The sequence below is a fragment of the Grampus griseus genome (genome assembly GCF_964374135.1).
Source record: "Grampus griseus genome assembly, chromosome: 21".
Lineage (NCBI taxonomy): Eukaryota > Metazoa > Chordata > Mammalia > Artiodactyla > Delphinidae > Grampus > Grampus griseus.
In genome coordinates this window covers 22,224,350-22,240,450 of record NC_139015.1, presented here as the reverse complement: position 1 = coordinate 22,240,450, position 16,101 = coordinate 22,224,350, and the positions used below count along the sequence as shown (strand labels likewise).

Genomic DNA, 16,101 nt, shown 5'->3' with positions numbered 1-16,101 from the left:
ATTTTTCATTATGGGGTAGCCAATTCTTTCATTTTAATTTTTAAAAGTGTATCCTAAGTTATCATAAGGCACTTCAAGCAGAGACCCTTAAACCAAAACCTGCTTTCCTGAATTTCTGCAATGTATTGATAATTAAAACTATAATCTTATTTCACTATAAACTGTGTTTAACCTAAGAATAATTGTCTATTAGATACCTCACCTTATTCCAGTGCTGGGAAGACACCAAATACTTTTTCTATTTTAACTGACAAATTGGACTTCAACCAAAATTGGAAACTTTTGCTTGCCTGAAGACACCATTAAGAAAATGAAAGGCAAGATTGGGAGAAAGGATTCACAATATATAAATCCAACACAGGTCTATATCCATAACACAAAAAAGAATTCTCAAAACTTGGGAATAATAAGGAAAAAAAGTCAAAAGATCTGAACAGAGACCTCACAAAAAAATACACATAAATGATCAATATGTACATAAAAATATGCTCAACACATTCAGCCATCGGGGAAATGCAGCTTCTTGTACACACACTTATCATTCCACCCAGCATTCCACCCAGCAATCCCACTCCTAGGCATGTTACTAATAAGTCTTATATCTTACTTGTTTTATCCTTCTGTGGAAACATCATTAATCATCCACTCAAACTTATTTCCTCTTCTTACTACTTAAAAAAATCCAATTTTATTTGGGAAGCAAGGTGCCCAGATGTAGGGGATAAATCATGACTGGTACTAATTCTGATAATCTCATTCCTGTTTGCCAGTGGTTACTGCAGGGGGTGAACATGTAACCTACTTCCGAAAAATGGGCTCTTAAGAGGAAGTTTTCTGGGAAAGATTTTTCTTCTTAAAAAAAAACTTAAGTAGAAAAAGCCCTTTTTTTACCTCCTCCTTTCCTGCTTTGGATGTTGATGTGAGAATATGATGCTTGGAGCTAGAAACCAAGAGGGAAAAGCTAACATGTTTGCCTATTTAGAGATTGTTGAAACTCCTGAGTCAATCCTAAAACCTCGTGCAGACTTTCTATCACGTGAGTCAATAAGATTTTATTGTTTAAGCGATTATTGTTGAGGTATTCTGTTATTTGCAACTAAAAGCATCCCAGATAATACACATCCTACTCCATTTCAAGAAAAAGGGCAAAAGACATGAAGAGGCATTTTACCAAAGAGGAGATACAGATGGCAATAAGCAAGTGAAACATCACTAGCCATTAGGGAAGTGTAAATTAAAACGCTGTTGAGCTATTAGGACAGCTAAAATAAAAGATAGTGACAATACAAAATCCTGGCAAGGGTGCAGAGAAACTAGATCTCTCATACATTGCTGTTAGGAATGAAAAATCATGGAACACACTGGAAAATACTATGACAGTTTCTTTAAAAAGCTAAACATATACTTACTGTATTACCAGCAATCACACTCCAGAGCATTTATCTAGAGAAAAGAAAACTCATCTCCACATAAAAACCTGTAAACAAATGTTCACAGGAGCTTTATTTGTAATAGCCAAAAAGTAGAAACAACCAAAATGTTCTTCAATTGGTGAATGGCTAAACTATGGTACATCAACACCATGGCATAATAATCAGCAATTTAAAAAAAAATCTGGAAGGTCAAGTGAAAAAAAAAAAAAAAGCCAATCTCAAAAAATTATATACTGTATGATTCTATTTATATAAAATTCTCAAAATGGTAAAATTATACACATGAGAACATATTAGTGGTTGCCAGGGGTTAAGGATGTGGGATGGGGAGTAGGTCATTATAAAAGTAGGCTATAAATAAGTAGAATGAGGGGGATCTTTGGGGAGTCTGATAACGTGTTCTGTATCTTGACTGCAGTAGTAGTTACATGAATCTCAACGTGTGATTAATGGCATAGAACTATACACACTGTACCAACACTAGTGTCCTATTTCTGATACTGTATTATGATTCCATAAGATGTAACCACTGGGGAAAACTGGGTGAAGGATAGATACATGGATCTTCTTGTACTATTTTTGCAACTTCCTATGAATCTATATTTCAAAATAAATGTTAAAAATACATAATAGGGCTTCCCTGCTGGCGCAGTGGTTGAGAGTCCGCCTGCCGATGCAGGGGACACGGGTTCGTGCCCCGGTCCGGGAAGATCCCACATGCCGCGGAGCGGCTGGGCCCGTGAGCCATGGCCGCTGAGCCTGCGCGTCCGGAGCCTGTGCTCTGCAACGGGAGAGGCCACAACAGTGAGAGGCCCGCGTACCGCAAAAAAACAAAAACAAAAACAAAAACAAAACATAATAAATGCCTCTTATTATGTAAAGAGTTAAATATAATAAAGCAATATGATATTTTAAGATCTGTGGTTTACTGGGAAACACAGCAATCTAGCAAGGGCAACACAACAATCTAGCCAAGACAACATACAGGAGGCTTTCTTAGTTTTATTGACCCATTATGCAAAGATTTATAGATTCAGTTGTATAAGAAATAGATGAGAAATGTATTTTCTATTTAATTTAATAAATATTTTATAATTCTGTGAATATTCTGTATTATTTAGACCTTAGACTCTATAGTATACAATTGATGGTTTCCTAGACCATCCTAGCCTGGTTTCCTAGACCATCCTAGCCAATGTCAACTCATAAGAGGTTACGAGCTAAAAGCTTAACTTCAACTCCCACCCAAATATCAAACACATTTATGCCCTTATAATGAGTCCCACACAATCTTATTGATCATCATCAACAAAATGGTGACCAATTCTACTATGATCAGTGGAACTGAAGATAAAGCGTGATGTGCTAACTTATGACGTGTAAAGCCTTTTGAATCCACAACTGGATGAAACAAATCTACATCTCCAAAGCACACAACATCAGCAAAGACATGCTCCTTTGCAATTTTTAACGGATAAAGTAAGACATCAGTAGTTTTCAGTGGAAAAAAAAAGGGTTTGATCACTTCAAGAGGAGAATCTATAATATCAGAATCACAATCATCAATAAAAATATTCAAAAAACTTAAATTTTAATTAATTTTAATTACTTAAAAGTTCTTTGGGCAATAAAGAATGCCTATGCTTGCCTGTGGGAGATTTAGGAAAACAAAGTATATAGTTTAGATACAAGTATCACTGCACTCAGAATTAGAAAGGTCTCATTCAATTCTGCCCGTGCAAGAAAATGACCCAAAAGGAATATTTATAATATAGCTTTATATTAAGAGTTTGGTTTTATATTCTAATGTTTATAGAAGTATATATTTATATTTTTAGTTATGGAATGAATTTTAGTATTTTTATGGTAGGAAATGGGTTGTCTGAAACTGAACCTCAATTTATAACTGACACTCAAAAAACCAATAAATGAACTTAGATAAAAGGAGCATTTTCATTATATACTTTTGGGAAGTGGATTTAGGAGGAGGAGAGGAATATTAATTTCAATAAGGTATTAAAAGCACTGATAGAATGAAAAATTCAGAGAGGTACAGGTAGGAAAATAGAACACTGAAGCCTAAAAGGGATAATATTCCAAGAAGGTAAAAACTGTATAAAATTCTATAGCTAATGACAGAAAAATCCAATGGATATGACAAAGTGAAGCAAGAAAGGATGAAAGTAGGGAAGTTGAAGGTCTAGAAGATTAGGTAAGAATACATGTCAAGTTCAATAATTGTTATCACTTAGTAACTTATCACAAGTAACTTAAGATGTTTAGTGGTCAGAGAATATGTGGTAAGTTCAAGCTTTTTGGGTTACTTTTATGAAATGACTTAGTCTAGGACATGGCTGTTTTAGGGAGAGACATAGGAGGAAATGGGTAAATCAAGTGAAAATGGAACATGTCAAAGATCAAAAAGGATAAGGTGTCCAAAGGGTCACATCAATGGATGGTGAAGTGACAAAGGATAATGAGAGAGAATGGGATAAAGAAGTTTTGTCAGGCAATGCAATAATTTGAGGAACACTAAAAAATATATTTGAGGCTGGAAGAGATGGCTATGAAGAGGGAGAAAATCTTAATAATGGCACCGCCTCTGTATCTTTAAAAATGACATATGTATTTGAGTTTTATCATAAAAATATCTGACTAAACAAATGGATGCCATTCAGGAAGACAACAATTATGTAAATCAACCTGCCACAGGCTAAACGAACATCCACCACCTTAAGTTTCAAGAAGGAGATGATACACTCAGGAGAAATTATGCTTGTTCTCTAGAAGCTTGTTTTAGATTCAAAATGAAAGAGTTTATAAAATATAGCAAAATCTAAAAATATATATACTTAGATACATATAAAATAGAAAGACATGCTGATTGAATACAATTTCATATAATCACAATACTTAAAATCGTTGAAAATTTCAATTTTGTTTGAAATTGCTTTTTCTCTAGACTATGGCACATGTTGAAAATATTAAGCCTTGAACTACTGTATTCAAACCACTCAGAGCTTTTCCAGTGCTAATAAAATAGCTGGTGTTCAATTTTAGTAACATAAAGAAAAAGGTTTTGCCTTAGTACTACATGACTTTCCTTGAATCAACCTAAAACCTCCAAATATGTCATCCAGTTCAGTTAGAACTTGTACTTTATAATGGTTCTCACTGATGCTAGGATGGAAAACTTGCAGTCTTTTAAAGAGACTGTAAATTAACTAAAGTTGATAACAGTAATCCATCAAAATTTAGTTCCACACCAGTGGACATTTGCCTCACATTTGGAGAGTTAATGTTGCGAAACTTGTTCCTAACCAACTTTAGATTTCCATCTCTCTACTTCCCCTTGGTGGAAAAGAATTGTTTCTAAGAATAAGTAATAAAGCCTTCTTTATTTATTCTCTGGGAACACTATTTCCACTGCAATAAAAAACAAGGAAAAAGTTACCCTTCTTCCTTGTGTAAACCTTCATTTAAAATGTTACACCTGTCAGGCTGATAGTACAATTTAGATATCAACAAATAATACTTACCAATACATACATCGATCTTTCCTTTAATAGCAGCTTCATGCAGAGGGGTATAGTTCCAGTTATCCCTGGCATTTGGATCAGCTCCTTGGCACAGTAACAGACTCACAACCTCAGCATGGCCAAAAGAACAGGCATTATGAAGCGGGATGAGACCGCCATCATCACGAGCATGGACATTAGCACCCATCTGCAGTAAGTGTTCTACGACATCCTTCCTTCCAAAACCTAAAACGGAAGAGGGAAAATATTTTATACTGTACGTCAATTTTGTAAAAAGAACCATTAGAATTCCTTTAACAATACCAACAAATGCGAACAACTGAAGTACTGTGTTCTATAGCAAAAAGGTAAAAAAAAAAAAAAGTTGCCATTCAAATGGATTCTCTCATCTCACAGAACTTAGAACTAAGAAAGCTCTTCCCTTAATTTGCTCAGTTCCTTCAAAAAACATTTCTTCAACATCTATTATGTGCTGGGCAACTGTGCTAGAAATGTAAAATGAATGAGGCAAGATTCCTGTCCAAGGCATTCACTTTCCCCTCATGCTTCACAAGACAAAATCATATGTATAAAATCCATCTCTACATTTTAATAAAGGTTATTTAAATACCAATGACAACCAAATCTAAGCCAAATCACAACACTCAACATTACACTAGGGCAACTGGAGAAGAACATATGGAAACCAGAAATATGCGGTGATAGTTTGGTTACAAGATATTTGAAAAGGAAGAAATAAAGATAATGCCATAACATCTATCTTGGGACTGGTAGCCAAACTAAATGAATGGGTGGTTAGGTGAAACAATTCAAGCTTGGATTTACTGAGTTGGAGGAAATTTTATGACAAACAAGTGAGAATGCAGGCATTTGGAAATACAGAGCCAGAACACTGGTGAAAAGTATCACAATTTTCAGACAGAAAAATGGCGGGGGGTTGTCGGAAGAGCTAGAAAAAAATCTAAAGCACTGTAAGGACTAGGCAAGCACTGAGAAAGGTAAGGAAAACCAAGAAAACACACCATTATGGAAGTCAAAGGGCAACAACACTATGCAAAGTCCAACATGATGAGCATTTAGTGAGGTCAATGGAGAATGGAAAAGAACAGTTATTTTGACAATTTGAAAGTCATTATAGTACTGTGATGAAGTTACAAGCTACATTGCAATGGGTTAAAGAAAAAAGGAAACTGCAAATATTAGTATTTTTATCTTTACAGCTTAATACTTTCATTTATGATCCTTTCTTTCCTACTTTAAATTTAACTAGAACTTAACTGGCTAGGTATCACTACCTCCATGCTATTACTTACCATGCAATGTTGTTAGAAAATGACATCTTAAATAAAACTGAAAAGCAATAAGGGTCCTATCTTCCTTTATTTTATGCATATATAAACTAAATAAATGAGAACTATGTGGAAAATAGAAGGAAAAAGAAAAAGGTTTCTTTCAATGTTATGTCCTCCACACTATCTTTAGAAATCCACTCATTCCAGGAAAGCAGGCTCTAAAAAAAGTCTTCAAAGTAAAAGATATGTTTCCACAGATATTTATCAGAATTAGGTTTCCACAGAAAATATCCTTCAAATTAAGTTGAAAATTTTGGGTGAAAAGAAGTCAATTTCATATTAGTAACTGGAACACCAAAAGTATAGGGTACATGCTAATGTAACTATCACCATCCTGCTGTTTCTTTATTATATGCCGAACTTTACAGATATTACATTCTGTTTAATTCTCTGACTTCAATGTGCCTCCTGCCTCTACTGTCACAGCCCTACTCTCCCACTGGGCCATAGGTGCTTTCTTTACCCATGAAGATTTAGTGATTTTCCTGCTTTATAGATCTGAGTAAAGCCTGAGTGCAAACACACCCTCATCAGTGCATTAACAGTGTTTGAGAACTAATTTCCTTTCTTCACTAATAAATAAAGATAAAATAAGATACTTCTTAACGTATCAATTGGTACTTTAAAAAATATACGTTATAACTTTGAAGCAAAATAGCAAAGAGTGTGTTTACTTTTTACTAAAACTTTTAGATCTAAAATATAAAATAAAACAAAACAAAACAAAAATGCTTGGTATCAGCAAGGAAGTGGTGAAATGGAACTGTGCTCACATACTGAAAATGTGAATAAAAACTGGTATGACATTTTAGAAAAAATGTAGCATTATCATGAATAGGCTTAAATACTCTCTGACTCAACAATACCTCTTTTCAAACCTTATCATTTAAAAAAAGATTCACATATGAACAAATATTTTGCATCAAGAATATTTATAATAACATATTAGAGTGATGTGGCCACAAGCTAAGGAATGCTGGCATCCACCAGGAATAGTCAAGGAACAGATTCTCCTAGAGCCTGGTAGGGAGCACAAACCTGCCAACACCTAGATTTTGGCCCAGTGATACTGATTTTGGATTGACAGCCTCCAGAACTGTGACAGAAAAGAATTTCTTTTAAAGCCATAGAGTTTGTGGTAATTTGATACAGCAGCCACAGGAAACTTATACAGGTAGTTTAGAACAAATTATTCCTAAAGTCTATTTTGTTTTAAGTGTTAGAATCATACAATTTGCTTTGTAAAGTGGAGAGAAAGTAAGGGATAAATATTTCCATGCAATAGTTTGGCTACCCCTATTGTATGTTTTTTCTTTCTTTTCAAATAGAAGTGAAGGAAATTAAATATTACAAATCCAAAGTTATCTATGGGAGGGAACAAATAGTATTATATTAACTTATTTTGCAGAGAACTAAATTTTGCTGTGTTATTATAAGTAATTTTATGGCCAACTTCTTTTGTAGGTACTTGTAGACCATATTTAGCTACATCTAAACAAATTGGAAAATGGTGAGAATAAACACAAAGAGAGTCATCTTCAGAGTAGTTTTTGGAGTTCTATGCTCATTCCCTGAATCTTTGGTGGCAAGGAAATTCTTCATTTGGTGCTATGTTGGGGCCCCGTGAATCCTTATGAAGTGGTCTTGTGGAGTCATGTGGAGGAATGTGAATGCATTTGGTCCCAGAGATAATTGTAGATAGAAGTCATACACCTGGATATGCCACTTTTAAGTTTCACTAAAATTTTGTGTTATGATAGGAACTTGCAGGCACATTAATGTTGGTGTACAAATGTAACATGTATTTTCCCCTCCTTTTAGATTTACTTGTATGTGTAATTCTGGGTCTAAAATTATTGTATTAAAACAGTATAAATTGAATGCCTACTAAAAAAATAAAAATAATATTTATCATAATATTTATAGAAAATCACGGAAATTAGATGCCCAACAATAAAGACTCTGTTAAGTGAATGATGAAGTGATGGTTTTTGATATAATACCATCCTGTATTAAAAGGACGCTAGAACACTGTGAATGTACTTAATGTCACTGAGTCATATACTTTAAAATGGCTAAAATGGTATTTTATTTTTAAATTGCTTAAAATAAACAAAATTTTAACATTTTAAAATTCATATATTTTACCACAATGAAAAAAATCACCAAAAAAGGTATAGACCATACACACACACACACAACAGGATATTACAGAAAATTCAACAACATAGATTTTTTTTTAGATCAGTCTTTTAGATTAAAAATATATAAAACAAAATATAGGAGAAAATATATATATATATATTTGATACATAGATGGGTAGAAAAAGAGACTAAATCACTAAGCAGTAGAAGTATGGAATATTTTTCTTTTTGATTATCTGTTTTCTTAATTATTATATAAAAACATAATTTTGTATAAAATATATGTGGGTGTACACATATAAGTTTATAAAAGAAGGTGGAGGTGAACAGTCAAAACCCGTAAAGATACATTTTATATGGCAATTATGATGTAAACTCTTCTAATTTGATTTTGTATTAAAATACATTATTAAATCAGAGGTTTTGTTATCTATGAAACAAACAAGTCCCCTATTTAAAGTACTGTAATTTAGAAAACCATACATAAAAAGTTTATCAAAACATATACTCTACCTGTACTGTTAAGCACAAATCATAATTGGTCATTCGCCATTCTATCCATGTTGAATGCATATGCATTATTTTTCACACATAAAGAGAATTTGTTATCTCTGATGGTTATATAAGGCCTTTGTTTCATAACCAAGGTTTGTAGTCATAATTATCTCTATAATTGATTTGTTTATTTGGGTCTAAAGAACCAAAGTAAAAATAATAATTAGGGTCAGTTCAAAGAACTACATAGAATTTGAAGTAACGTATCAATAACTAACTCAAAGAAACAGTCCCTAAGTGAAAGCATTACAGACATACTGCAGACAAGATTTTCAGCGTCCCAGCTCGTCAAGCTAGCACACATTTAAAAAAGTTAAGTCACAGCTTTTAAAAGGAATGTTGCTACATACATATATATATATATATTTATGGTTCAGTATTATGAAGTACAAAAGGAAAACCAATGAACCATCTCCCTCCGATTCAAAGGTTGTTAAAAATTAAGACAGAGTAATACTCTGATTTTTACCAACAAAACAGTATGTGCTGTAACACTTCCAATCTGAGAGTTGTACAACAGGTATAATTTAGCTTTTACAGAAAAAATCTTTTTGCTTAAAGTACATGCCCGGTTCTTGACAACAAAAAAAATAACAATAATAATGGTTAAGTAGCTAACATTTAGTAAGCTCTTATGTGTGTCAAGAAGTATGCCAAATGCTTGACAAACATTAGCTCCTGTGATAACACCCTGTGAGAGATACCATTACCCTCATTTTACTGTTGAAGAATTCTTCCCCTCAGTCCTGATATGTGTGAACTGTACTTCCAAACACACATCTCAAATCTGCCTACTCCCCAGTGCCACCAGCTTGGTTTCAAGTTCCACAATCTCTTGTCTAGACTTCAGCACATAACCTTCTGTTTGTCTCTCTACTGTCACAGCTGCTGCCCGACAATTCATACTTAACAGAGTAGACAGAGTGATCTTTTCAAGGCACATATCAGATTAGGTCACTTCCCTACTTAAAATCCTGCAATGGATTCCAATAACACACATAAAATATTACTAAAATCTCCTTATGACCTAACAAGGCTCTATGTGAGCTGGCCACTCTCACCTCTCCCATCTCATTGAGCTTTACTAACCCTGTCTTCCACTTTTTGTTCCCTGGATATGACAGACTCTAGAGGACTTTGTAATTGCTGTGTGCTCTGCCTGAAGACCTTGGACCCAGATCTTCACATGCCTAGCTCCTTCTGTCATCCAATTCTCAGCCAAAAGGTAACAACTAGGAGAGACTTTGACTGACTACTCAATTTCAATTCACCCACGAATGCACACACATTCTTCCGTCATTGTTTTCAACGTTTTTTTTTGTTTTTTTTTTTTTGCAGTACGCGGGCCTCTCACTGTTGTGGCCTCTCCCGCTGCGGAGCACAGGCTCCAGACGTGCAGGCTCAGCGGTCATGGCTTACAGGCCTAGCCGCTCCGCGGCATGTGGGATCTTCCCAGAATGGGGCACAAACCCGTGTCCCCTGCATCGGCAGGTGGATTCTCAACCACTACGCCACCAGGGAAACCCCTCAACATGAGTTCTTTACATATTTTGGATATTAACCTCTTACCAGAAATATCATTTGCAAATATTTTCTTTCATTCAGTAGTTTGCCTTTTCATTTTGTTGATGGTTTCCTTTGCCATGAAGAGGCTTTTTAGTTTGATGTAGTCCCACTTGTTTATTTTTGCTTTTGTTGCTTTTGCTTTTGGTGTCAGAGTCAAAAAATCATCACCAAGATTTATGTCAAGGAGATTACCACCTATGTTTTCTTCTAGGAGTTTTATGGTTTCAGGTCTTACATTCAGGTCTTTAATCCATTTTGAGTTAATTTTTGTGTATGGTGTAAGACAATGGTCCAGTTTCATTCTTTTCCATGTAGCTGTCCAATTTTCCCAATCTCATTTATTGAAGAGACTGTCCTTTCCTCATTGTATATTATTGGCTCCTGTCATAAATTAATTGACCATATATGTATGGGTTTATTTCTGGGCTCTCTATTCTGTCCATTGATCTATGTGTCTGTTTTTATACCAATACCATACTGTTTTAATTACTCTAGCTTTGTAATGTAGTTTGAAATCAGGGCATATGATGCCTTCAGCTTTGTTCTTCTTTCTCAAGACTGCTTTGGCTATTTGGAGTCTTTTGTGTGATTCCATACAAATTTGAGAATTGTTTGTTCTATTTCTGTGAAAAATACCACTGGAATTCTTATAGAGGTTGCATGGAATCTATATATTGCTTTGAACAGTATAGACATTCTAACAACTTTAATTCTTTCAATCCATGAGCACAGACTACCTTTCCATTTATTTGTTTTCTTCAGTTTCTTTCATTAATGTCTTACAGTTTTCGATATACAGGTCTTTCACCTCCCTGGTTAAATTTATTCCTAGGTATTTTATTCTTTTTGATACAATTGTAAATCGGATTGTGTTCCTAATTTCTCTTTCTGATAGTTCATTATTAGTGCAAAGAAAGGCTACAGATTTTTATGTATTGATTTTATGCCCTGCAACTTTATTGAATTTTCTTATTCTAAAGCTTTTTGATGGAGCCTTTAGGATTTTCTATATATAATATGCCATCTGCAAATTGTGACAATTTTACTTCTTCCTTTTTAATTTGGATGACTTCTAGTTCTTTTTCTTGTCTAAGTGCTCTGGCTAGGACTTCTAATGTTATGTTGAATAAAAGTGGCAAGAGCGGACATCCTTGTATTGTCCCTGATCTTAAAGGAAAAGCTTTCATCTTTTCACCACTGAGTACGACGTTAGCTGTGGGCTTGTTATATATGGCCTCTATTATGTTGAGTTATGTTCCCTCTATACCCACTTTGTTGACTGTTTATCATAAATGGATTTGAATTTTGTCAAATGCTTTTTCTAAAAGCATTTTTTTATCCCCTTTTCTTGCTGGCAAACAGAAACTCTATTTTGCTCAGGAATTGGACAGCCAATATATGCTAAGAGAAGGCAATCCTTTCCCCAGTCCAGGGAGTGACTCCTGATTACTCTAAGCCGGAAAGGTGATTTCATTCCCCTCTGTCAGTGACTGGCAATGAGACAGAAGGGAAAATCTAGAAACTTCTGAAAAGATTTTTCTCCCCATTAAGAGAAGGTGTATGAAGGAAGAGGGTCCCTTTCTCTTTTCTCCTTTCCTCTCTATTTTGAGAAAATTTCTCATAAAAGGTGGTGACATCTGAAGCCACTGAAATGATAAGAAGGTCAAGGGAATTATGAAAATAATGGCATAGATCCTTCCTATGCTCATAAGGTACTGGACCAACTCTTGAACTTCCTACCTCTAGACTTGTCAAGCAGGAAATAAATGTCCTTAGGCTTTAAGTTTCTGTTAGTTGAGTTCTGGAATATCTATAGCTGAATCCACGACAATTTAAGTTTCATCTGTCAACTATCAGACAGATATCTTGGCCCAATTTTTCATTTGTCTTTTTTTTATTGTTTTGTAGGAGTTCTTTATATATTCTGAACACCAATCTTGTGTTGGTTATATGCATTATAAATATATTCTCTGTGTTTATGGCTTGTCTTTAAACGTTGTTTACATTGTGTTTGATTTCAGACAAGTTTTAAACTTAAACAATCTTTCCCTACATACATAGGAAGCATGGTTTGTGCTTCCTATGTGATCTTTAAAGTATCTTTCCTATTCACATACTTTCCTACATTTTCTTTTAGATTAATTTTATAACCTTGCTTCTCACATTTAGATCTTGTAAGTATGGTGTGAGTTAAAGATCTAATTTTATTTTTTTCCGTATCTTTTCTTTTCCATCAGTTTGTTTGTTCAACAGTTTAACTTCAAAATAAGCCTAGATATTGAGTAGGGCAATGTCAATCCACTCTGCTCCTCTTAAAAAATTATATTGGCTATTACTGTTTTTTGATGTTCAATATAAATATCTTCAAGTTCCATGAAGAAGCCTGTTGGAAATTGTTTTCTTTAAAAGCTTACTGATTAGAATTAATTCTGGAAAGTTGAAAATTTTAAATACTGAGTCTTCTAATCCATATGTATGATATACCTCTCCTTAAATTGAGGTCTCTTATGTTCTTCTATTTTGTGTTTTTCTCCATTAATACCCTATGCATATCTGTCAAGGATTATTGGGTATTTTAAGGTTTTCATTGCTTTGGGGATGGAAGGGGCAGTGGTGCATTAGGAAAGGTCAGTAAAACCAGATCACGCAGAACCTCTGAGTCATAAGTAACAGAGTCTGAATTTCAGCAGGGCAAGCCAAGTAGCAATAAAAAGTTCACACTGATGAATTCTTCTTCCCCAACCAAACTAAGTAATAGGAACCTCTTGTAAATTTCAGCACATTCTTTCCCCTAAGCAGTAGGAGAAACAATTACATTATTTCACATACTCAAAGAAATTTTAAAATATACTATGTGGAAAGCATTGTGCTGGCACTGGAGGAAAACCTAAATTCATTACACATTACCTAAACCCAATATACGTACCAAGTTTCTTATTCTAACGTTAGAGTTTCAATTAAAACCACTCAAAAATGTTTCAATATCAAATGTAAGGTCATTGGTATCTATTCACTAGGTCTGAGTTCATAGAGACAGTAATTTGTTTCAGTTGTGTTCAGCATTTTAAACTGCCTAAACTTAAAGCTTCAAAGGAACAACCCTGGGCAATATTAAATCTTGTAAATAACAACAATGCATTCTAAAATTTAATAAAAGGAGAAAAACCTAAAGTGTTTGGAGTATTAAAAAGTGATGTTTTTATTTATAGTAGCAAAGTCATAGCTTAAAGACTCTTTCGACCTAACTGGACCGTCAGCAAAGCCACAAGCACTATATATCATTTGAACTGCTAAATTCATCGACTTATAAAACCAATGAAAAAATTTATACTGCATCTCTCACATATACTTATTTATAATTTTTTTCCTTAAGTGCAAAAAAATTATATTCAAAAGACATTCAAAGTAACAATAAAATAAGTTTGGGACTGTCTAGCAAAATAACTCATGAACTTTATATATATATATATATATATATATATATATATATATATATGATATCTATTTTCCTGACAGAAGAAATAACAGAAAGTAAGTTAGGAAAGATAAAAAGGTACTTGTTGACAGATGAGACGTGTTCACTGTTCTCTCAAAAAACATTAGGAAAAACTTGAACCTAAAATATCAGAATAGCCTGGTTACTTTCTTAAGCATACCAAACCACCTCCACCCCCATAAAAACATTAAAAAAAAAAAATGACAATAAAATTACTTTCAATGAAACAAATTTCAGCCATGACACATTTATGCAATAGCTGTAAGGTTCCTAAAGTAACTGTTCTTTCCCAGCTAACAAAGTCATCATTCAGCAATTTAATACCAGTAGTTCTAGATATCCGTGAGCATCTCTAAAGGTCCATTAAACACAGTAACTTATAATTGTACTGAATTAAAAATTAATAAATGATGTTGGGAAAACTGGACAGCTACATGCAAAAGAATCAAACTGAACTACTTTCTCACACTATATACAAAAATAAATTCAAAATTGATTAAACACTTAAATGTAAGACCTGAAACCATAAAGCTGCTAGAAGAAAACACAGGCAGTACGCTCTCTGACATCAGTCTTAGCAATAGGGATGTGTCTCCTCAGGGAAGAGAAAGAGAAGCAAAAGTAAACAAATGAGACTACATCAGACTACAAATTTTTGCACAATGAAGGGAACTATCAACAAAATGAAAAGGCCATCTACTGAATGGGAGAAGATATTTGCAAATGATGTATCTGATAAGGGGTTAATATCTAAAATATACAAAAAACTCATACAACTCAACATTAAAAAAACAAACAACCCAATTTTAAAAATGGGCAGAGGACCTGAACAGACATTTTTCCAAAGAAGACATACAGATGGCCAAGAAACACATTAAAAGTTGTTCAACATCCCTATTCATCAGGAAAATGCAAATCAAAACTACTATGAGCTATTAGCTCACACCTGTTGGAATGGCTATTATCAAAAAGACAACAAATAACAAGTGTTAGTGAGGATGTGGAGAAAAGGGGACTGTTGTGTAGTGCTGGTAGGAATGTAAACTGGTGTAGCCAATATGGAAAACAGTATGGAGGTTCCTCAAAAAAACTACCATATGATCCAGCAATTCCACTTCTGGGTATTTTTCTGAAGAAAACAAAAACACTAAATCAAAAAGATATATGCACCACTATGTTCATTGCAGCATATTCACAATAGCCAAGACATGGAAGCAACCTAAGTGTCCATCAACAGATGAATGGATAAAGAAGGTATTATACACATACACACACACACACACACACACACACACACACACACACACACACAGAGGAATATTACTGTGCCATAAGAAAAGAAGAAAATCTTGCCATTTGTGACATGGATGGATGTAGAAAGTATTATGCTAAGTGAAATAAGTCAGACAGAGAAAGACAGATATCGTTATGATTTCACTTACGTGTAATGTAAAAAAAAAAACCAAATGAACAAATATAACAAAACAGAAACAGAGTCACAGATACAGAGAACAAACAGGTGGTGGCCAGAGGAGAAGGGAGTTGGGGGATGAGGGAAATTAAGAGATACAAATTTCCAGGTACAAAATAAATGAATCATAGGGATGAAACGTACAGCATAGGGAATACAGTCAATAACAATGTAATATCTTTGTATAGTGACAAATGATAACTGATTATTTTGTAATGTATAGAAATATCGAATCACTATGTTGTGTACCAGGCCTATCTTCTAGTCTTTTAAAGTTTTCAGTTTTACTACTTTTTATGAAGGAAATTATATGCCCCAGTATTATGCTCTAAGCTGGGAGTTGGGGAAAGTCTTGAAAGTCTTGTGATATATTCTTTAAAATGTCAAAGGTTTTCTATACACTGGGTTAAATTTATGCAGTCCAATATACACAGAACTGTAGGTACCTAATAATAGATTTCTGCTTACCTTATAAGAAATGTTCTATGACAAAGAAACATGCATTTTCTACTTAACATTAGTCATAATTGCTTCCTCTTCTAAC

The 16,101-nt window shown here is 34.0% G+C and overlaps 1 protein-coding gene across 2 annotated transcripts in view; it reads right to left on the bottom strand.

Moving 5' to 3' along the window:
* TNKS (tankyrase) overlaps positions 1–16,101 on the bottom strand; it is a gene marked incomplete at its 5' end in the record, with an annotated part of 176,260 nt that overhangs the window by 146,654 nt on the left and 13,505 nt on the right. For both annotated transcript variants that reach the window (XM_082680365.1, XM_082680366.1), the window contains one exon: positions 4,973–5,197. In XM_082680365.1, coding sequence (XP_082536491.1) covers positions 4,973–5,197 — 225 coding nt within the window. The remainder of the gene's footprint in view (positions 1–4,972; positions 5,198–16,101) is intronic.